This window comes from Apodemus sylvaticus, chromosome 17 (genome assembly GCF_947179515.1).
Source record: "Apodemus sylvaticus chromosome 17, mApoSyl1.1, whole genome shotgun sequence".
In the NCBI taxonomy this organism is placed as follows: domain Eukaryota; kingdom Metazoa; phylum Chordata; class Mammalia; order Rodentia; family Muridae; genus Apodemus; species Apodemus sylvaticus.
Genome location: NC_067488.1, coordinates 78645612 through 78669997, shown reverse-complemented (window position 1 = coordinate 78669997; position 24386 = coordinate 78645612). Strand labels below are relative to the sequence as shown.

Sequence of the window (24386 nt, the reverse complement as noted above, 5' to 3'; positions counted from 1 at the left end):
TCACTTTTATAAAACATGTACTCAAGAGGAAATAGAAAGGGTTCATGAATTCTGAGGTTCTCAGATTCAGTCTTCCCTAGTTAGTTTATAAAAGTGTTTAAGTGTCTACATAATGTGAACTCCATGTTCTTTTCTATTTGTATAGTTAGGCTAAGCAAAGGAGACATGAAAACCTTATAGAATTATAAGTTGAGTAAATTAAGGAGAAAATGTAGCTCTTAAAACCATATGAACTTAAAAGTCACACCAATTATCTTTATTTTTGTCTTATTGACATTCAAATGTTAAATGAAATAATCTATTAATATACATTATTAATATAATCAATTAAATCTATAAATCCATTAATATAAATCTAATATATAAGTCAAGCTTGATTATTAAAATTGATTGAATAGCTTTCATAGCACTGTCATGTTTATAGTGAAATTGCTAATGTACTGGTAATTTCATTTACATCTACAATAGAGTTTACCCAATATTTAGTGCTTCTATCCTATTCCAAGACTCCAGATATTGCTACACAGCCAACACTATTAACTAAAATCAAAGGAAAGATACAGTAGTATGATCCTAATAGATAAACATATTTCAAATAAAAATCAAGCATTTTCACTTCTGATTTAATATAAATACAAAGATCTAGAAATTGAGAGTGTGAAGTATTCAATATTAAGAAAGCAGGATAGATCAGTGGTTCAAAATGGAGGGTCAACCATGAATAGTTGACATTCATTGTATCTTTTTCATTGGTTCTTTAATTTTTGATGTATCCATTTAATATATGTAATATATTTTATTGATGCATATGTGTGTGTATGTGCACATGTCTACAGATGCCAGAAGAGTTATTGGTCTCCCTAGAACTGGAACTGTCCAGTATGTGCACTGAGAACAATGTGAACAAAACTCATCCCTTGATGAAATTTGGTATTATCAACTTCCCTCTTAGAAATGTTTTTGATAAACCCCTAAGGTTTTGTTATATTTTGCTTTCATCTTTATTGTTGCTATTTTGGATAACAAGAATTGTTTTTATGATTAAATTTGTTTTAGACCATTTTGCACATGTATTAATGCACATTAACTACTCTCATTCATTGTAATTTTCATTGGCAATGGAGGAATATGCAGCTTAAATTCCATGTGTTACTAAATATTAGAAAGCTTTTCCTTCTATTGATTCCTAGTGCTATGCCATTGTGATCAGAGAAGATATTTAAATAATTTTAACACAGTTTTTATTAGTCAAGACATAGCTTCTGTCCTAAATTTTATTTATTCTGGCTAATATTTGTGCTAGTCAGTTTTTTTTTCTTTTTTTTTTTTTATTATCAATAAATGTTTTTTTTATTCGATATAATTTATTTACATTTCAAATGATTTCCCCTTTTCTAGCCCCCCCCCACTCCCCGAAAGTCCCGTAAGCCCCCTTCTCTTCCCCTGTCCTCCCTCCCACCCCTTCCCAGTTCCCCGTTCTGGTTTTGCCAAATACTGTTTCACTGAGTCTTTCCAGAACCAGGGACATTCTGGCTAATATTTGTGCTAGTCAGTTTTTATAAATTTGAAGCAAACTTGAAACACCTGGGAAGAAATTATATCAGTAGAGAAGTTGTCTCCATCATACTAGCCCATGGCATATTTGTGGAGAATTTTTTTGATTTTAATTTTTGGAGGAGGACCAAGAGTACATAGCTGGTACCATTCTAGGCAGATGAGTCTATGTTTTATACTAAATATATCTGAATATGGGCCCAGAAAGAAGCCAACAAGCAATGTGCTTCTGGAGTTTGTTTTAGTCCCTGTCTATAGGTTCCAGCTCTGAATTCCCACTATGGCTTCCTTTGATGACTGTTAGCTTGAAGAGTAAGATGATATAAAAGACGTAAATGATACTTTTATTTCCTCAGATTATGAGATAAGATGAGCAGTGTACCCAAGCTGTATGGAAACATTGCTTGGGTTGAGCCCAGAGCATTTCCTTCTCTGTCCTAACTATCCCTAGGTCTAGGCCTGAAAGCTTCTACCTCCATATGATCTAATCTTCCAAGCTGACTGATTAAATACACCTTCTCTTGGCTTCTACTGAATTGCTCTCTTGACCCCATATTAATTTTAGCCATGTGTTCTAACCTTCTGTCTCCTTTTCATTCTCTGGTTCACTCTGTCTTCACCTGTGTCTATCTTCTTCTCTCTGGAACCTGTCTTTGTGAAACTGTCCTGCTGAAACTCTTTATGCACACACTTTACCACAACACCACTACCTTTCCTTTTTCCCCATTAATTTATTTATATACTTTACATCCTGATACAGACACTGCCTTCTCCCAATGCTCCCCTCACATGCCCCCTCCTCCATCTCTTCTTTTCTTTACCCCTGTCTCTTGCTGCTCTTAAACAGCCTCTCCTTCTTGTCTGTTCTCATGAGAGTTTGGTAAATCTTATTTCTGACTTATTCTGTCAAAATTTTCTCTGATTCGTCACTTTGTCTTCCCCTCAATTAGACTTAGTGTCACTTTCAGACATGACCGCTTCCTTCTATAAAATGATCTTACTTTCATTCTTGGGGATAAAAGGTGTTCACTCTATATTATAGCAAGATCACATGGTAATCCAAGGCATTTCTCTATTCCACCTATGTCATGTATACCTAAAAAAATCTTTGGATGTTTTTTCCCTTGCCATATGAGTTATGTTGCTGAATTAAAATTCCTCCACTTCTTCCCCCTATCAATCCCACAAACTTAACACTCTGAATATCTTCATGAAGATCAGTAGATGAAATGATCCTTCACAAGTGAAATCCAGATAATCATTCATTCAGCAAATGTCTACTTCAGCATTAAAGTTTTCCAGTCTTCAAGGTTTTCCAGCATCAAGGTCTGCCAGTTTAATGAAAAATCTGTTAGTTTTTAGACAGTTTGTTGAGCTATTCTATGATCAGTTGATGGAATTGTGGGGTGAGTGTGATCAGCTTTATGTGTCACCTGCATTGCTGTCTTTCTGTGTCTCTTTCTTTTTTGAGTTTGTGGTATCACTGGAAATTTCTCTAATTCAGGTTGGATCTTTATCAATTTTGATGGAACCCATAGTCTTTCATCACCTGTGGAAATACAAAACCTCTTCCCTAATGTTACATATTCCCTGACTCCCATTTTGAGGGTAAAACAGCTTTAAAGTACACAAATTGATCTAATTAAGTATTTTCTTCTATAATCCACTGTCTTTCAGCAGCTTCTTATACAGCAGTTGTTCCTGCCTCACTGGCATTTAAAAATTAATAAAATAGTTAATTAAAAAGTTAATAAAGCATTATTCAATCTATTTCTGGGAGTTCTTCTTCCCCTTTTCTGTTTATCAAGCATCTCCTTTAGGTACAGTTTGATCCTTATGAATCCACACATATCAAGAGGTAGCATTTTTTTTTTATCCTTTAAAATAGACAGGCACTCACATTCTATGCCTATCTCCATACATCTCAAGCCACATTTCTTATCTATTTAAATACAGAAACAATCCATAAATCAATTAAAATAGATATCTATTTAAGGAATATTAACCTGAGCTCCCATTATTGCAGTAGTGCTCCTCCCCTTAGGTTTATGGTTGTATCTGACACATAAGGTTGTAATCTTTCTATTTGACTTTCTGGACCCACACATTTAACTTGTCTTATGCTTCATTTTACTTAGAACAGTGTTCCAATCCCAACAAACTGTGTAGATACTTTCTGAAAGGACCAATGTGGATTTCAAGATTTTTGTGAAATTAAAGTTATATCAGCTCCTATCAAAACCTCCAATTTCAACAGCGTTTAATTTTACTTTTTCTCTTATCATTGATAATTTAACAAAAACAAAAAACAAAAAACAACAACAACACCAAACCCTATCTTTTAGTACTTTCAAATCCTCCTGTTCTTTGTTTTGTGGTTTCTTTGCCTTTGACCTAAACAAGCAATAGAAGCTGAGCAGTCTTGTCTTCCACTTTAAGCTATGAATTTTTCTTTATATAAATGATAATCTCAGTTTCTCCTTTGAAGTCTTCATCTATGATTCCTGGATGCACAATGAATCCTTGAGATGTTAGGCTACTTCTTCCTATAACTATTCCAACTGTCTTTGGGAGTAGAGGTCCATGAACTCCAGTGAGTATTTTACAGCATTGAGTGTGTAGATAGTGTGAGATAGTGTGAGGTTTTTACTTATGGCTAAGTCTAGAGCAGCATGCATTAGATCTCCAAGACATAGTTTAGTTTTCTCTAGGTCTGTGGATTGCTGACAGGAAATACCTGGCTCCTGTTGTTTGTTGCTGGGATATGGGTGAACCCTCTTAGGGACTTTCCAATATTTAAAAGATTATCTTATAGAGAATTTCCCGTCAGTAAGGAATTGCTTTACATATCTCTTGCTGATCTGCATTCATTAGTCTAATTCCTACCCTTAGCACACCTATAAGTCCAGGAATGCTGAGGTCTTCTAGGGAAGTCTCTAAGAACCATTGATTACAATCCCTTTTCAAATGACCTCATATTCCACAGTTAAAACAATGGACTTTTTTACATGTAAGATTATTAGCCATTGCTTGTCCAATTACATAGTCATTATGATCAATATCAGCAGTAGTCCTAATACATTTATCCATAGGTGCTGATCAAACTTTTAAAGATCTAAGATTTTTTTTACATTCTGCATTTGCATTTTTAAAAGCTAAAATTTCAATTAATACCTGTCCCCATTTGGATCTGACATTTCCTTGTTTATAGTGGTTATTAATCTATGTAAGAAATCAGTAAAGTCTCTATGGGTTTTTCACAATCTTCGGGAATAACAGAGACCTTTTCCCCCTTATTCCTCGACCTTATCTCAGGCTCTTAAACCTAATAAAGTATAATAGAGTCATCAAATTGCATTTGCTTTCATAAATCAGCATATTGAGCTTCACCTAACAATGATATTTCACAATATTAACACCTGTAGAGCAATTAAGATTTTCCATAATTTCTGCTTCTTCTCACTATGAGTTCAGTCATTATAATTGAAAGTGAGGTAATTTTTCTTGTTGTATATCTACTTTTTCTTATCGTACAGTTTTCAAGCTTTTTTTTTTTTGAGGTGAAATATATAGAGATTGTAATTGTAAGTAGGGAGGGATTGACTCCAGTGGTCACAGTTTCAATAAGTATTGTGGTGCCTTTTTCATGTTAAGTTTCTATACCCTCAATTCTTACTTTTGCTCTCAAGGGATATGGAATGGAATTTCCCATTTGTTTTAGTGCAAGAAGAGTCTGCCTATATAATCACTTTCTATCATTAAAATTGTCTTTTGAGGTGGCTGTTTCATTATCTCCAATCCTCCTGAAGCTACAAAGTCTCCCTACTCTTTGGGCAATTCTACACACCCACATGGAATCAATAGAAGGTCAAATTCCAGAGAGATTAGAGACAAATAGTTAGAAAAAACATAGAGTAAAGAGGTAGCTATTAAATCAGGCTTTAGAATTTAGAATCATACCTTGTGGGTGACAGAAGCCAGCAAAACTAAATGATGTGTATATCCTTTAGTAGAGTTATCTATGGTGTGGAGCAGAAAAGCATATAAGGCAGTGAAGGGTATGCTGGGGGTGTGCATGCTATGGCTGGCCTACTCCTGTCCTTTCTTCCCCTCATTCTAGATCAGGCTTCTAGCTACCACTTTGTAATAAACTTACAAATCCATCAATTTTAGCTTAAAGACAAAACTTTTAGACACAGTGTTAGTGTCAGAGACCAAAAAAAAAAAAAAAAAAAAAAAAAAAAAAAAAAAAAAAAAAAAAAAAAAAAAAACCTAACAGAGATTGGAGTGAAATAAGGAGAAATAGGGAATGGGGAACCTCCTTCCATTTCCCACAGTTGACTGCAGTATTTGCGAAGGTCCCAAATCATACTGGTATCTAGGGTACCACTAGTCAGCTGTCCTGACCTGCAGGACAGTCAGCAGGGTCCTGGAACCACCTAGGGAAATGGTGAGAGACAAGACAGACACGAAAAAACTGAACAACAAGACGAGATTCCGAACAAGCTGTCAAACTTTAATTTTCACACAAGGTATTACAAAGGCAAGCAAGCAGGTATGGGGAGGGGTGAAAGGGGAAAGTCATTGTATTCGGGGAACAATCTCAGGGGTCTAGCATCATTCTTCAGGAACAGTTTCTCAGAATTGTCTCTCAGGGTCTTAGCTAAGATTTGGCAGTTGCAGTAGAAACTTGGCATCATATTTCAATCATGGGGAGGTGAAGTGGAAAGGAGTTGCTGTGGTAACTTAACCACAGGTGAGCTTTGTTTGTTCGAGCCCACTCGGGTGAGCTCTGTATGTACTGACCATCTAGCTTACTTGGCTAATCTTTAAACTAGTACATTTTCTTCTAAATGCAGCCTAGAGAAAGCCAGCTGGAAATGGCTGAGAGGAGGGGGTTTTTGAGATCTCTGTGAGAATGGCTCCTGGCATCTCTCCCTTCTCTGTATTAAAGAGAGCAGAAGTCAAACAACCATTGATGAGAAGCAGATGAGGTACCAAGATAATGGAGCAGGGCCTGTCTTAGGATCACCCCAGTCTCGATAACCATCATCCTTGCCCATCCCTGGGTATCTCCACCAGCCTCTAGAGACCCCTGTCTTAGGTGGATGAGGTCCTGGGAAGGTGCCCGTCATCAGCAACTGCTCAGCATCTTTATTGTTTATTGGTGCCTCCAGCTTGTGGGCTCCTTCTGGAGTCCCAGCTGGAATGGTTGTGACAGGAACGTTCTCTCTGGCTGGGCACTCGAGTGTGCTGTTTGGGCTGTTCTGTAATTGCCCTGGGAGGCTGGGTAGCCATCTCTCAATCCTCCATAGCCAAACGCTGGTAATATATCTGAATGGGCTTGGCTGCCAAGTCATCTACCCGCTTTTTAATCAGGGCAGTGAAGCGTTGAAAAGCCCATGGTCCAAAAGAACATAAAAACAATAGACCTATAAAGGGTCCTAGGATACTAGGCAAAAGTGTAGTGAGCCATGGAGAGGTGGAAAACCAGTTTTTATATCAACTTTCTTTTTGTTCTTTTTCTCTCTTACGTTTTTCTAGTCCTTCTCTGACTTTTTTCATGCTATCTCTTATAACTCCTGTTTTATTAGCATAGAAACAGCATTCTTCTTTTAAAGCTACACAGAGTCCACCCTGTTGAAGGAACAGGAGATCAAGTCCCCGCCTAGGTGAAACTTAGCTCTGGGTACCTAGAGTTAGAAAGAACAAGGGAAGAAATACCTGTCCCTGCTCCCACAGCTCTGCGGCCAAGTAGGACAGAGATAGTAATAGCAGAGATAGGTTCTCCGTGGGAGCAGCTCAAAGAGGTGGAGTCTCCAGTGGATGTGGATCGATCCCACCGGTGAAAAAATTCCTCAGAATGGTAATAAACTAAACCAGGAACCATCTTAATAAGGAAGCAAAACTCAGGACTCTCTCCCTTCTCGTGATTTTGAAAAACCAAAGCAGAGAGGCAAGGTGTATGGCCATCAAGGCACGTCCACCAGGTTCGGGGTGGGGATGGGGATAAAGTAAGTGCCAGGAGGGGGAAAATAGATTTCATTATACAAGTGAGCGTAAACTGAGGGGACACTTGTTCCACTAGAGATTACACAAAATCCCAGGCCAGATATTTGGGTTAATGAAAGACCTGGCCAAGCACTCTTCTGCCAGCAGCAGTTCTGTGCATCATCGGCATGGAGGGGATCACCGAGAATGGCAATTCCTTCAAAAAAGGGTGGTTGGGAATGATAGCATAACCAGCAATCGTCAACAAGTTCACGGGAAGTTTCATTTAAGGTAAGAAAGGTCTGATTAACCAAAGAAAGTACAAGATTCTTAGTGGGAGCTGGCTGTATAGGCAGAATAGTGGCTGATGGCTTAGCTGGTGGCTGGAAGGCAAATACAGAAGGTAGGGAAGTGCCTTTAAGAGAAGGAACTCGGGTGGTGCCCTGGTCAGTTCCTTCAAGAGGAACAGGACGAGGTACCAACACAGGATTAGGTCCCATTGGCACTGGCTGGGCATGATATACAGGCTCTTTAAGGAGCTTAATAGAGAAAATAATGCCTGGATCAAAACCAAGTACATAGAGGTGAAAACCCCATTCATAACCTATTTGCCAATGTAGATTGGGAGATTTTGCATGGGTGGTGAACGTAATTCATAAAGGTGTGCACCATCCCTTTGTAGAGGGGTTAGAGGCCTGGCAGGACTCATCATATTTTTGAAAACTAGCTGAGGGTGTAAAATTGTGTTTTACTTGAATGTAATTTCATGAGAAGTCCAGAGGCTCTCCCAAAGATCCAAATCAACCAAAATAAATCCTGTGGATATCTTAAAGAAAACAAATGGTAGGCCACATTCTATTTGATCTACACTTGAAATCTGTAAAATTTAAATATATGGCCTTTTGACATCCTGAAGGGGGGCAATCAGTAGTAGCCAGTATCTCCCCTTTAATCTGTTTATAATTTGCCTAATTTTAAGTTAAATAAAATCGTCATGCAAAGAAGAATGTTGAGTCTGTAGATGTCTGTTAGTATTTTGAGTCTATAGATGTCTGTTATATCAGCATTAGTAGGAGGTATCCACAGGTGTTGAGGATTGTGGCCATTTTTAATGATTATAATCAGCATCATTCTTTGTCTCAGCATTAGCATACTCTGGCAGCTAGCATGTTCCTTCAGCATCCTGTAGAAAAAAAGACAAACATGCCCTCTTCTCTACACTTAGAGTTCCCTGGTATTAAAATTTTTAAATTTTTATGTTATATAGAGATATGATTCTCCCCTCTTTTATATATAAAAATATTATTGTAAAGTTCTATGGGCCTGTTCCATAATATTTTGTCCTTGAGGGTTATAAGGAATCTCAGTAATATGACTAATAATAAATTGTTAATAAAACATCTCGAATGACTGACTGCAAATACTCACGGTAGCTTTCTCCAAGTTATGTCTCTTAATATTATTTTGTATTTACCTTGAGAACATCAGATGCTAAAATCCTCCTGTGGCAAGCTTAAAGCAGTGTCTTAGCCCAATAATTTATCTTAACACCTTTGCAAAATCATTTACTTAAAAATTTTGAAAGGACCATTGTGAAGAGCAAGCCATTTCTTGAGGAAAAACTTTTCAATGAAATTATTTTATTGGATTTTTAAAGTTAGCTTATGATCTTTTAAAAATTAGAAGCAAATGTTTTTATAATTAGCAGGATCCACAAAGCAAAAAACAACCCTCTAAATCTATTATAATCTTGTATATAGAACGCAGGCCAAATTTTAATGCCTTTGTAATTTCTATATAGCCTTATTAATCTTTCACAGATCTAAGTTTAAACGGTATTTTAAACCCCATCTATATGAATCTGTTAAAAATGTTCTTATGGCCAGAAACTCTCTAGGTGAGGCCTGTAAGACAAAGCCAGACCTGCATCCACCGGTCCTACAAGGAGTAGCCTGTAACCAGACCCCATCATACGAAGGTCAAATAACAAAAGGAACCTGTAATATTAAAGCATAACTACAATTTCTGAAAGCAAAACCCAGTTTTAAACAATCTTTTCTCCTTAAAATTAATGGCAAACATATTACTTTCATATTGCAAAGTTTGTCTATCAGCTTGTGTGTTTGAATGTATGACAGTGTAACTTATTGAAGAGACAGTATTTGAAATCTTATTTCTTATAAGTCTGACTTCTAGGATAAGAACCACATAAAACATTATGTCAATGTAAAATATCTTAGAGACCTGTTTTTCTTGGATGCCACATTATGCCACATGTTGCTTAAGATAGCTCTAACCCTGAATTATCAGTTTTAAACTTACCTTTTGTAACCATCATTATATCTTTTTAAATTATATCCAATAACTTATGAGCCAATACTCTATAGTCAAGACATGTAAAACATTTATACCTTTAAGATCAATTAGAAATAAAAATGAAGCGATTACACGAATCATAAATTTAAAACAAACAAAATTTTTGTTTTTCTTTTCAGCTGTAATTTCAAGGGAATAAACACTTTGAACCCAATCTTAACCATTGTAGAAAATTTTTCTAGAAGTATTTATTAGTCCTCTTGTCCTAGGACTGCTGGCCCTTTAAGAAGTGGCTTTTTTCCAGCTGTGTTTGACTCTTAGTTAAGAATGTGAAGCACCTTAAATTAGCTTCCACCATATAAACTGCAACTGGCAGGACTGCCAACAGATAATGTTTTTATCATTCTTTTTTCTTTTTAACATAAAGCATAAAACAACAGTCATTCAGCCAATCAAAAAGACAACATAAATTGACACACATATGGACAGGTTTTGTGCACCAAAGACAAACAATAGACAGAGAGGAAACTTGATGTCCCAAAGAGATTCAAATATCCTAACCAGAACTAATGATATCACCAGTAGGATCCAGAGGGGAAGCAGGACATCTCCTGCTTTCCCCTCTTCCCCAGGAGAGTTTTGAAATATCTTTTAACCAATTTTTTTTTTTTTGATACCACGTCCTGCACGTGGAAAAACTGCTTTTTTGAAACCTGCTTTTTTTTCTCTCTCTTGTTTAAGATTTAACTCTTTATCTTCTTTTTCTTCTGGGAATTCTGCCAGAGAAGGGAGGGAGGCACAGTGGCAGCCACTGATAGATACTCCCCAGCAACCTGCTTTTTTAACCTCTATTGGGTTCATAAAAGAAAAAAGAGATTTAGAGAATGTGATATACAATGGTGTAGGGAAGGGGGGTGCCTAGGCGGGCACACACAGACATGGTATAGAATAAAGTTTATTCAGAACTGAGGGTGAGAGTAAATGTGGAGGCAGAGAAAGACACAGAGAGAGTGTAGATTAGTAGAGACTGGCCATGACCATGTGGAGAGAAGTGGGAGGGGAGGACAGCCCAGGAATTTCTTTGCAGTCCAGGACTTACACTTTACCCATGAGTGGTTTTTGCTTTCAATTTCTCCGACCGCAGCTTCAGCTGCCTCTGACTTCCAAAGAACAATTTCTCCCCCAGAGAGCCTGGTTGGGGCAAGCTGGATAAATTCCTCAGGTGTGAACCAGCCCTCGGTGGAAGACTCTAAGTGCCAAAGTGAAGGGAGCAGTCCACCTATAGGCTGTGACTGTGGACTTCAACTTTTCTAAAATTTTAAAGTCAAGGGGCATGTAAGAGTCCTGGAGTTAGGATGACCACCTGTCTCGCTAACTCTACTAGCTCCTTTAAGAGGGCTCCTTGTATCTCTCTGCGATTGGCAGAGAGAAGAAGTTTCTTTAGTGGCTCTCCTGCTGGCAGCTTTCTCCTCCAAGTTGGCTTCCTCCCCGGTGATAGAGTGACAACACCTGAATTATGACTAGATTTCAAAATTTGTAGAGAAAGATAGACTCTGGCCTTTTTGAGAAATTATGGAAAAGAGCAGACATAGACAGAGACCATTTTAAATGTCCCTCCTCTGTATCTATCAGAGGCGAGAGGGATAAGAGAGCACAGAGATAGTGTCCGGACAAGCGCTTTTTCAGAGAACTAGATCCTGGAAGCAGGAAGAATTCTGAATAATGTCATTAATCAGAGACCAGTAGTTAAAGGCAGTAACAAGAACTCCCCCCCGCCCCCCGACCAAAAGTTGCATAGTAATCGCTAAAACAATTATGTACTCTAGCCCATGTTTTCTTTTTTTTTTTTACTCATATTAAGTAATTTTTTATTCGATATAATTTATTTACATTTCAAATGATTTCCCCTTTTCTAGCCCCCCCCCCACTCCCCGATAGTCCCGTAAGCCCCCTTCTCTTCCCCTGTCCTCCCTCCCACCCCTTCCCACTTCCCCGTTCTGGTTTTGCTGAATACTGTTTCACTGAGTCTTTCCAGAACCAGGGGCCACTCCTCCTTTCTTCTTGTACCTCATTTGATGTGTGGATTATGTTTTGGGTATTCCAGTTTTCTAGGTTAATATCCACTTATTAGTTAGTGCATACCATGATTCACCTTTTGAGTCTGGGTTACCTCACTGAGTATGATGTTCTCTAGCTCCATCCATTTGCCTAAGAATTTCATGAATTCATTGTTTCTAATGGCTGAATAGTACTCCATTGTGTAGATATACCACATTTTTTGCATCCACTCTTCTGTTGAGGGATACCTGGGTTCTTTCCAGCATCTGGCAATTATAAATAGGGCTGCTATGAACATAGTAGAGCATGTATCCTTATTACATGGTGGGGAATCCTCTGAATATATGCCCAGGAGTGGTATAGCAGGATCTTCTGGAAGTGAGGTGCCCAGTTTTCTAAGGAACCGCCAGACTGATTTCCAGAGTGGTTGTACCAATTTGCAGCCCCACCAGCAGTGGAGGAGTGTTCCTCTTTCTCCACACCCTCTCCAACACCTGCTGTCTCCTGAATTTTTAATCTTAGCCATTCTGACTGGTGTAAGATGAAATCTTAGGGTTGTTTTGATTTGCATTTCCGTAATGACTAATGAAGTTGAGCATTTTTTAAGATGCTTCTCTGCCATCCGAAGTTCTTCAGGTGAGAATTCTTTGTTTAACTCTGTACCCCATTTTTTAATAGGGTTGTTCGGTTTTCTGGAGTCTAACTTCTTGAGTTCTTTATATATATTGGATATTAGCCCTCTATCTGATGTAGGATTGGTGAAGATCTTTTCCCAATTTGTTGGTTGCCGATCTGTCCTCTTGATGGTGTCCTTTGCCTTACAGAAACTCTGTAACCTTATGAGGTCCCATTTGTCAATTCTTGCTCTTAGAGCATACGCTATTGGTGTTCTGTTCAGAAACTTTCTCCCTGTACCGATGTCCTCAAGGGTCTTCCCCAGTTTCTTTTCTATTAGCTTCAGAGTGTTTGGCTTTATGTGGGGGTCCTTGATCCATTTGGATTTGAGCTTAGTACAAGGAGACAAGGATGGATCAATTCGCATTCTTCTACATGCTGACCTCCAGTTGAACCAGCACCATTTATTGAAAAGGCTATCTTTTTTCCATTGGATGTTTTCAGCCTCTTTGTCGAGGATCAAGTGGCCATAGGTAGTGGGTTCATTTCTGGATCTTCAATCCTGTTCCATTTATCCTCCTGCCTGTCACTGTACCAATACCATGCAGTTTTTAACACTATTTCTCTGTAGTATTGCTTGAGGTCAGGGATACTGATTCCCCCAGATTTTCTTTTGTTGCTGAGAATAGTTTTAGCTATCCTGGGTTTTTTTGTTGTTCCAGATGAATTTGATAATTGCTCTTTCTAACTCTGTGAAGAATTGAGTTGGGATTTTGATGGGTATTGCATTGAATCTGTATAGTGCTTTAGGCAAAATGGCCATTTTAACTATATTGATTCTACCGATCCATGAGCATGGGAGGTTTTCCCATTTTTTGAGGTCTTCTTCCATTTCCTTCTTCAGAGTCTTGAAGTTGTCATACAGATCTTTCACATGTTTGGTAAGAGTCACCCCAAGATACTTTATACTGTTTGTGGCTATTGTGAAGGGGGTCATTTCCCTAATTTCTTTCTCAGCCTGCTTATCCTTTGAGTATAGGAAGGCCACTGATTTGCTTGAGTTGATTTTATAACCTGCCACTTTGCTGAAGTTGTTTATCAGCTGTAGGAGCTCTCTAGTGGAGTTCTTTGGGTCACTTAGGTAGACGATCATGTCGTCTGCAAATAATGATAGTTTGACTTCTTCCTTTCCAATTTGTATCCCTTTGACCTCCTTATGTTGTCGAATTGCCCGAGCTAGTACCTCAAGTACAATATTGAAAAGATAAGGAGAAAGGGGGCAGCCTTGTCTGGTCCCTGATTTCAGTGGGATTGCTTCAAGTTTCTCTCCATTTAGTTTGATGCTGGCTGCCGGTTTGCTGTATATTGCTTTTACTATGTTTAGGTATGGGCCTTGAATTCCTGTTCTCTCCAAGTCTTTAAGCATGAAGGGATGCTGAATTTTGTCAAATGCTTTTTCAGCATCCAATGAAATGACCATGTGGTTTTGTTCTTTGAGTTTGTTTATGTAGTGGATTGTATTGATGGATTTCCGTATATTGAACCAACCCTGCATTCCCGGGATAAAGCCTACTTGAATATGGTGGATGATCGTTTTGATGTGTTCTTGGATTCGGTTGGCAAGAATTTTATTGAGTATTTTTGCATCTATGTTCATAAGGGAAATTGGTCTGAAGTTCTCTTTCTTTGTTGGATCTTTGTGTGGCTTTGGTATCAGCATAATTGTGGCTTCGTAAAAGGAATTGGGTAGTGTTCCTTCTGTTTCTATTTTGTGGAATAGTTTGAAGAGTATTGGTGTTAACTCTTCTTTGAAGGTCTGGTAGAATTCTGCACTGAAGCCATCTGGTCCTGTGCTTTTTTTGGTTGGAAGACTTTCTATGACTCCTTCTATTTCTTTCTTTTTTTTTTTTTTTGTCTTTTTTTTTTATTTGATATAATTTATTTACATTTCAAATGATTTCCCCTTTTCTAGCCCCCCCCCACTCCCCGAAAGTCCCGTAAGCCCCCTTCTCTTCCCCTGTCCTCCCTCCCACCCCTTCCCAGTTCCCCGTTCTGGTTTTGCCAAATACTGTTTCACTGAGTCTTTCCAGAACCAGGGACCACTCCTGCTTTCTTCTTGTATCTCATTTGATGTGTGGATTATGTTTTGGGTATTCCAGTTTTCTAGGTTAATAACCACTTATTAGTGAGTGCATACCATGATTCACCTTTTGAGTCTGGGTTACCTCACTTAGTATGATGTTCTCTAGCTCCATCCATTTGCCTAAGAATTTCATGAATTCATTGTTTCTAATGGCTGAATAGTACTCCATTGTGTAGATATACCACATTTTTTGTATCCACTCTTCTGTTGAGGGATACCTGGGTTCTTTCCAGCATGTGGCAATTATAAATAGGGCTGCTATGAACATAGTAGAGCATGTATCCTTATTACATGGTGGGGAATCCTCTGGGTATATGCCCAGGAGTGGTATAGCAGGATCTTCTGGAAGTGAGGTGCCCAGTTTTCGGAGGAACCGCCAGACTGCTTTCCAGAGTGGTTGTACCAATTTGCCATGTGTTCCTTCTGTTTCTATTTTGTGGAATAGTTTGAAGAGTATTGGTGTTAACTCTTCTTTGAAGGTCTGGTAGAATTCTGCACTGAAACCATCTGGTCCTGTGCTTTTTTTGGTTGGAAGACTTTCTATGACTCCTTCTATTTCTTTAGGCTTTATGGGACTGTTTAGATGGTCTAGTTGGTCCTGATTTAATTTTGGTATTTGGTATCTATCAAGGAAATTGTCCATTTCCTCCAGATTTTCCCGTTGTGTTGAGTACAGGCTCTTGTAGCAGGATCTGATGATTTTTTGGATTTCCTCAGTTTCCGTTGTTATATCTCCCTTTTCATTTCTAAGTTTGTTAATTTGGATACTTTCTCTGTGTCCTTTGGCCAGTCTGGCTAAGGGTTTATCTATCTTGTTGATTTTCTCAAAGAACCAGCTCCTGGTTTTGTTGATTTTTTGTATGGTTCTCTTTGTTTCTACTTGATTGATTTCGGCCCTGAGTTTGATGATTTCCTGCCTTCTACTCCTCCTGGGCGAAATAGCTTCTTTTTGTTCTAGGGCTTTCAGGTGTGTCATTAAGCTGGTAATGTATGCTCTCTCCATTTTCTTTTTGGAGGCACTCCGGGCTATGAGTTTTCCTCTTAGCACTGCTTTCATTGTGTCCCATAGATTTGGGTATATTGTGTTTTCATTTTCATTATGTTCTAAAAAGTCTTTAATTTCTTTCTTTATTTCTTCCTTGACCAAGGTATCATTGAGTAGAGTATTGTTCAGTTTCCACGTGTATGTGGGTTATCTGTTGTTTCTGTTGCTATTGAAGACCACTTTTACTCCATAGTGATCAGATAGGGGGCATGGGATTAGTTCGATCTTCTTATATTTGTTGAAGTCTGTCTTGTGACCAATTATATGGTCAATTTTGGAGAAGGTACCATGAGGTGCTGAGAAAAAGGTATATTCTTTTGTTTTAGGATAGAGTGTTCTATATATATCTGTTAAATCTAATTGGTCCAAAGCTTCAATTAGTTTCATTGTGTCCCTGTTTAGTTTCTGTTTTCCTGATCGGTCCATTGAGGAAAGTGCAGTGTTGAAGTCACCCACAATTACTGTGTTAGGTGCAATGTATGCTTTTAGTTTTAATAAAGTTTCTTTTACGAAAGAGGGTGCCCTTGCATTTGGGGCATAGATGTTCAGGATTGACAGTTCTTCTTTTTGTATTTTTCCTTTGACCAGCAAGAAGTGTCCCTCAGGGTCCCTTTTGATGACTTTGGGTTGAAAGTCAATTTTATCTGATATTAAAATGGCTACTCCAGCTTGTTTCCTGAGACCATTTGCTTGTAAAATTGTCTTCCAGCCTTTTACTCTAAGGTAGTGTTTGTCTTTGACCCTGAGGTGTGTTTCCTGTAAGCAGCAAAATGTAGGGTCCTGTTTACGTATCCAGTCAGTTAGTCTGTGTCTTTTTATTGGGGCATTAAGTCCATTGATGTTAAGAGATATTAAGGAATAGTGATTGTTACTTCCTATCATTTTTGCCGTTATTTTTTAAATTTGAATGCTTATCTTCTTTTGGGTTTGATGAAAGGTTACTATCTTGCTTTTTCCAGGGTGAAGTTTCCCTCCTTGTATTGGTGTTGTCCTCCTATTATCCTTTTTAGGGCCGGGTTTGTGGATAGATATTGGGTAAACTTGGTTTTGTCGTGAAATATCTTAGTTTCTCCATCTATGGTGATTGAGAGTTTTGCTGGATATAGTAGTTTTGGTTGGCATTTGTGTTCTCTTAGAGTCTGCATGAGATCTGCTCAGGACCTTCTAGCCTTCATAGTCTCAGGTGAAAAGTCTGCTGTGATTCTGATAGGTCTTCCTTTATATGTTACTTGGCCTTTTTCTCTTACTGCCTTTAGTATTCTTTCTTTGTTTAGAACATTTGGTGTTTTGATTATTATGTGACGGGAAGTATTTCTGTTCTGGTCCAGTCTGTTTGGAGTTCTGTAGGCTTCTTGTATATTCATGGGCATCTCTCTCTTTAGGTTAGGGAAGTTTTCTTCCATAATTTTATTGAAGATATTTGCTGGCCCTTTAAGTTGTAAATCTTTACTCTCATCTATGCCTATAATCCTTAGGTTTGGTCTTCTCATTGTGTCCTGGATTTCCTGGATATTTTGGGTTACAAGCTTTTTGCATTTTGCATTTTCTTTAACTGTTGAGTCCATGGTTTCTATGGAATCTTCAGCATCTGAGATTCTTTCTTCTATCTCTTGTATTCTGTTGTTGAAATTTGCATCTCTGTCCCCCGATTTCTTCCCAAGGCTTTCTATCTCCAAAGTTGTCTCCCTTTGAGTTTTCTTAGTTGTTTCTACTTCTGATTTTAGATCCTGGATGGTTTTGCTTAGCTCCTTCACTTGCATGTTTGTGTTTTCCTGGAATTCTTTAAGAGATTTTTGTGTTTCCTTTTTCATGACCTCAGCCTGTTGACCAAAGTTCTCCTGTATTTCTTTAAGAGATTTTTGTGTTTCGTTTTTCATGACCTCAGCCTGTTGACCAAAGTTCTCCTTTATTTCTTTAAGTGTATTTTGCATTTCCTCCTTGTTGGCTTTTGTATTCTCCTGGATTTCTTTCAACGATTTTTGTGTTTCCCTTGCAAGGGCTTCTAACTTTTGATCCATTTTCTCCTGAATTTCTTTAAGTATGTCCTTCATGTGTTCCTGTACCAGCATCATGACCAGTGATTTTAAATCCAAATCTTGTTTTACTGGTGTGATGGGGTATCCAGGACATGTTGGTAGAGGAGAATTGGGTTCAGATGTTGCCATATTGCCTTGATTTCTGTTAGTGACGTTCCTGCGTTTGCCTTTTGCCATCTAGTTCTCACTGATGTTAGTTTGTCTTGTCAGTGCTGGACTCACCAGTGTAAGCTGCCCCTTCCCAGTTGGCCTCTGGTGCACAGCTTACCTCCTGCACTGCTTGTATACAGGGTGCTGCTGCCCAGGCTGTTCAGATCCCAAAGCAGGCACCCGAAGGCTCCCGCTGGGGCCCGCTGGATTCACTGGAGCACACTGACTTCTCCAGCTGGCCTCCCGGAAGCCCAGCTAGCCACTTGCAGGACTTGGAGATGTGGTGCTGCCACCCAGGCTGATCTGGATCCAGAAGCGGAGGGAGTAGAGCTGAGGGCTTCAGCCTGAGGCCTTGCCCCAGATTGTGTCTGTGGACCAGATGGAGCCTGTGTGCACCCCCAGGGAGTGCAGATGATGTATGCTGCTGTGATCTCCCCTGTGTTCCGCTCACTCCGCTGGGCAGCCGATCCGCCAACCGGGTTGTTGCACACAAGGTTAGCCTGGCCGCCCAGTCCCTGAGTCCAGGCAAAAGCCTGGGAGGCCAAGGTCCGAGCAAAGTTCCCCTAGGGCTATGACTGTTAATTGGGTCTGCCAGGTGACTAGGATGGAGGGCGTGTGCGCCAGCACTCCCTGAAAGCGCCGGGAGAGTCTGCTGTGCTAACCATCCCCTGGGCGGGCTGACTCACAGATGGCCCACCAAGCCACCCAGTCCTTGGGGTCAGTCCTGTGCCTTTTGGGGCCTAGACCCTCGCTTTGTTAGCCTCAGGCTATGCCTGTTACAGGTCTGCCTGCCAGAGCTCTCTGTTGTCCTGCAGGCAAAATGGCGGTGGCGCGCGCGCAGGCCTGGGCAAAAAAAAAAAAAAAAACCCTGGCTGGGTTGGCACCCCGATGCCCCCCCCCCCGACAAGCCCAGGGCCTGGGTGCAGGCCAACGCCCGTTGGGCTCAGACCACCGCAGTGTTGGCCTCGGATTATGTTTGTGTACCTCAGTCTGTCCGATCCCCGGAGACCGGAACCAAGATGGATGCACCTCTCCTGACTGGTGGGAGGCCGAGTTCTGAAGTGGCCTCCATGCAGGAAAGGTGCAGCACAACTGCAGCTGCTGGCCGCCCGGCTGGTCAGCGAAGGTCAGTGGTCGTGGGCGCAGGGCCTATCTGGTCCCTGTGTCGCCCTGGCTCCACTGCTGATGGCCCTTCAGCTGGACCAGCTACTGCTGCACTGCTGCCGCCGCTGGCGCCGCCGCCGCCGCCGCCCTTTAGCCCATGCTTTCTTATCTATGGTTCCTTCCTCTGGGAACCGGGGACAAAATTGTCCGACATAATACTTACAACCCCAAGTACTTCTCAAAGAAGTACCTAAGATCTCCTTTTCTTAACCCAGCCCCTTGTGTCTCGAGCCTTAAAACAGGCTGAATAAATTCTTGCCCCATGGGGTCTCACCTTCGGAGACATTGTTGCTGTGGCAATTTTTCCCTGGTCAAGCCCTGGGCCTTGACCTAATCAGCTCCTGGAGCTGCACTCGAAGGGCCCGTCCTCCTTTTTCCACAGCTTCCTTCCTGTTAGACAGCTCCACAGTGCCTCACTACTGGGCGCCAGAGTGTTCCGACCTGCAGGACAGTCAGCAGGGTCCTGGAACCACCTAGGGAAAGATGAGAGACAAGACAGACACGGAAAAAACTGAACAACAAGACGAAATTCCGATCAAGCTGTCAAACTTTAATTTCACACAAGGTGTTATAAAGGCAAGCAAGCAGGTATGGGGAGGGGTGAAGGGGGAAAGTCATTGTATTCAGGGAACAATCTCAGGAGGCTAGCATCATTCTTTAGGAACAGTTTCTCAGAATTGTCTCTCGGGGTCTTAGCTAAGATTTGGCAGGTGCAGTAGAAACTTGGCATCATATTTCGATCATGGGGAGGTGAAGTGGAAAGGAGTTGCTGTGGTAACTTAACCACAGGGGAACTTCGTTTGTTCGAGCCCACTCGGGTGTGCTCTGTATGTACTGACCATCTAGCTTACTTGGCTAATCTTTAAACTAGTACATTTCCTTCTAAAAGCAGCCTAGAGAAAGCCAGCTGGAAATGGCTGAGTGGAGGGGGTTTTTGAGATCTCTGTGAGAATGGCTCCTGGCAGTCAGCCACATTTTGGATTGATTATCTAAATGATATTGAGGCCAGTTTTGATCACAAAGCAAATAAATTTGGGACCCTCCAGGAAGGGTGCCAGGTGAAGAAGATGGAGGCTTTCTAAAAGGTATCCAAAGTGGGGGAGGCAGAAGGTAAGGATGATGTGAACAAGAGAAGGAGGGTCCTAAAGAAGGACCTGTCCAGGTAGTTCCCAAGACTCAAGAAGGATTAAGGAAGACACAAACTGTTCAAGGGAAGAAGACTAAGTAACATAAAGGCATACCTATTTTAATAACACCTAACTTTTCAATGGAGGCTCTAAAAGTCAGAAGGGTCTGAACAGATGTTCTATAAACTTGAGGGCATAACAGATGCTAGCTCAGACTACTATGTCCAGAAAAAAACTATCAATTATAGTAGATAAAGAAAAACAATCCATAATAAGATAAAATCAAAGCAATATCTATCTACAAGTCTATCTATGCAGACGGTTTTAGAAGGAAAACGCCAATCTGAAGAGGTTAACCACACCCAAGAAAATACAAGCAATACATATTCCTAGAGCACAAATTAAAAGAGGGCAAAAAATAGCATCATAACAACAAAATAACAAGAATCAATAAATCAGTAACTCTCAACATTGTCTTAAAAGAAGACACAGACTAACAGATTGGATTAGAAAACAGGATCTATCCTTCTTCTGCATCCAGAAACCAAAATTACCATAAATAATAGGTATTATCTCATGGTAAAATAAAGTAAAAGTATATCCTAAGAAAATGGGCCCAAGAAACAAGCAGGCATAGCCATTTTAATATCTGACAAGATAGACTTGTAATCAAAATGAATTAGAAGATATAAGAAAGAACACTACAGCGGGCAGTGGTGGCTCATGCCTTTAATCCCAGGACTTGGGAGGCAGAGGCAGGCAGATTTCTGAGTTTGAGGCCAGCCTGGTCTACAGAGTGGGTTTCAGGACAGCCAGGGCTATACAGAGAAACCCTGCATTGAAAAACAAAAACAAAACACAAAAACAAAAACAAAAAAAGAAAGAAAGGATACTACATACATAGCAAATGAAAATCCAGATTGGATACTTCATTTCTTAATATCTATGCACCAAACACAATGGTGTCCAAGCCCATAAAAAGAACACTACAGCTAAAACCTCATATTGATCCTCGCACATTGGTATTTTATGATTTTGCTGCCCCACTCTCACCAGTAAACAGGTCATTGAGACACAAATGAAAGACAGAAATACTGAAATTAATAAGGTCCTAAATCAAATCAGTTCACCAGATATCTACAGATCTTTCCATTCAGACTCTAGATATCTTTTCTCCTCAGAAGCCCATGGAATTTTCTCCAAATTTTACATATTAGTACACAAAGCAATTCTTAGGAGATAGAAGAACAAATGAAATAATACCCTGCATCCTATCTGGCCACAGTGGATTAAAGCTGGATATCAAAACAATAGAAATGACAGAAAGTATACACACTCATGGAAGCTGAACAACTTTAACATAATAAAGGCAATATGCCCAAGTCCATAGCTAACACCAATTTAAATGGAGAGAAGCTCAAAACATTTCCACTAAAACAAGGATTAAGAAAATGTCCACTACCTCCATACCTATTCAGTATAGTGCTTGAAGTCTTAGCTAGGGAAATTAGACAGCTGAAGCAGATCAAGTAGCTATAAATAGGAAGGGCTGATACACAAAAAGACTGATAGCATGCAGAAGACCTGGACAGATTTAAACTAGACAAAATCCTAGCAGTGAGAATGAGAGGTAGACACAAAGTCCCACCCCTTATCAATAAGCTGTTTGCAATTGATACTTGCTTGGAAAGGGAAGTTAGATTTCCCTCATGAAGCTACTACTCCACTATGCTCCAGGAAAAACCTAACACAAAACAGCCTCCTATGTGTGTGTGTATATGTGTGTGTGTGTGTGTGTGTGTGTGTGTGTGTGTGTGTGTCTGTGTGCGTGTGTGCGCGTGTGTGCACACTTGTCATTTTGCTTTAGTTTTTACTGAATTTTCTCTTTTAGCTTATCTGTTTTCATTTTTCTGGGTGGGAGGTGTTGCTTTGCTTTGCTTTGCTTTTTATTTTACAGAAAGGAAGATCCTGAAGTTAGGTGGGTAGAAAAGTAGAGAAGATATAGAAGAATTTGGAGCAGGGCAAAGAATATGAACAAAATATATTATATGAGAAAAATTAATAACAAATTTTAAAAAGTTCCCTGTAAATAAAATAAATGACTATTCCCTCAAAGAAATTGGAAACAGGATAATCACTTAAGCTTAATAATAACCATGATGTTATTGAATAACAAATATTGTAATGGTTATTTCCTAGAGTGATAATTCCAATAATAATTATCAAGAAATAGGACAAAAATAATTTTAATATATACCCAGTTATGTTATTCAGTATATTACTTTGTATTCTTTACATGCAAAAAGTCACAATGGAGGCAAATCTAATAAACATTGCAATCTAAAATTAAAAATATATTCTAAAGGAGACTGCAAGTAACATAAACCGTCAGAAGCATTTTATGGGGCTCTCTTTGCATTACTGTTGTCCACAGCAATGCAGATCATTACCACAATCACTCATTTATCAACAATACAACTAAATGTAAAAATGTATCTTTATAATATGCAAAATATTTGAAAGGAGGAAATGACATTTTTATCTTGGTTGCTTATGGCTCAAAATGACTAAATTTCAAGCAGATTTCTTTATGCTTTGTAATTACGTTCCTAAAATACCCCTTCCGTTACTTTTAATGTATTAGGGAATAAGAAAGAATATTTAAAAAAAAAACCATTAGCCAAGATAGTTAACCAAACTTAGCATTTACTCAAATCTATATTATTATTATTTTTTGTACTTGTTGAATTATCAGACCATTCCAATGACCATTAACTATAACCTTGATTATATATAGTTAATAACAAGTGGTCACAATCAGGCTCTATTTTTCTGGCTAAAGGAACAAGGGATGTGGGTAATCCTGCTGTGGAACCAAGAACTGGATTGCTATAGGATCTGCTTTTGTCTAATCCAAGTTCCACCCTTGCTCTTGTTCTCTTCCAAGTACCTTCTTCATTGCTTCCTTGACATCCTTGTTCCTCAAGGTATAGATAAGAGGGTTCAGCATTGGCGTTATAAGTCCGTAGAACAGTGCCAAAAGCTTGCCCTTCAGTTTGGCTGTGCTGCTCTTGGGTGCCATGCATGCATACCCACTGATGTCAGAGCCATAGAACATGATGACCACCAGAAGATGAGACCCACATGTGTTAAAAGCCTTCTTTCGACCTTCAGAAGATTGTATATTTATGACTGTTCTGACAATGTTGATGTAAGAGAAAAGAATTAACCCAAGAGGGATAACTTTTATGACAACCACAGCAGCATACATCTCTACTTCATTAACCCAGGTGTCAACACATGATAACTGAAGCATGGCAGGCACCTCACAGAAGAAATTCTCTACCTGGTATTGGCCACAACGAGGTAACAAAGATGTCAACACTGTTTGCACCAAGGAGTTACTGAAACCAGTTATCCAGGCTACTGCTGCCAGCTGCTGGCACAGCTGAGAGTGCATGATAACTATGTAACACAGAGGATGGCAGATGGCCACATAGCGATCAAAGGCCATGATGGAGAGAAGCACACATTCTGTAGATCCTAGGCTAAGGAAAATGAACAGTTGTGCTATGCAGCCCACATAGCTGATGCTTCTCTCATGGCTCTGAATATTTTTCAGCATCTGGGGGACAGTAGAAGTGGTATAGCAGAGATCTAAAAAGGAAAGTTTGGCCAGGAAGAAATACATAGGGGTGTGGAGTTTAGGATCAAGGAGAGATAAAATGATAATAGCTGAATTCCCGAAGAGAGTCACTATATAGAAGATGGAGATGACCACAAGAAGAGCCATTTCCAGACATGGCCATTCAGAGAAGCCTACCAGAATAAAGCCATTGGCGTGACGGGCAGTGATATTGAGGCTTCTCATTGTTGAAATTCCACTTGCTGGAAATGTCAATACTAGAATTTTGAGGTTCTGGTCATCATGTTTTTGCAACTTAATACCTCATGAAATAAAGAACCTGGATAGGGGGTACTGAAACAAAATCATGAATATATTTCATTTGATTTCCTCAGTAATTAAAAGAAAACACAGCTGTGTTTGTATAGTCTGTCAGCTATTCTTTTATTCACAACTTTCACAAGTGAAGAGTTTTAAAAAGTCAAAATAGCATACGCATGGTGACTCACACATATAAACATTCCTGTGAGAAAAATGCCAGAACAGGCTGCAGAGTGAGGCT

At 39.5% G+C, this 24386-nt stretch overlaps 1 protein-coding gene across 1 annotated transcript; it reads right to left on the bottom strand.

The window, feature by feature from the left end:
- Positions 1-23107: 23107 nt before the first annotated feature.
- Positions 23108-24070, bottom strand: LOC127667431 (olfactory receptor 2B6-like). The gene has a single exon (XM_052160398.1). The coding sequence runs from the start codon at positions 24068-24070 to the stop codon at positions 23108-23110; it is 963 nt and encodes a 320-aa protein (XP_052016358.1).
- Between the last annotated feature and the right edge of the window lie 316 nt (positions 24071-24386).

Bases quoted from the DNA above. Each gene is read 5' to 3' on its own strand.
- LOC127667431 (XM_052160398.1), bottom strand. From the start codon at position 24,070: ATGAGAAGCCTCAATATCACTGCCCGTCACGCCAATGGCTTTATTCTG.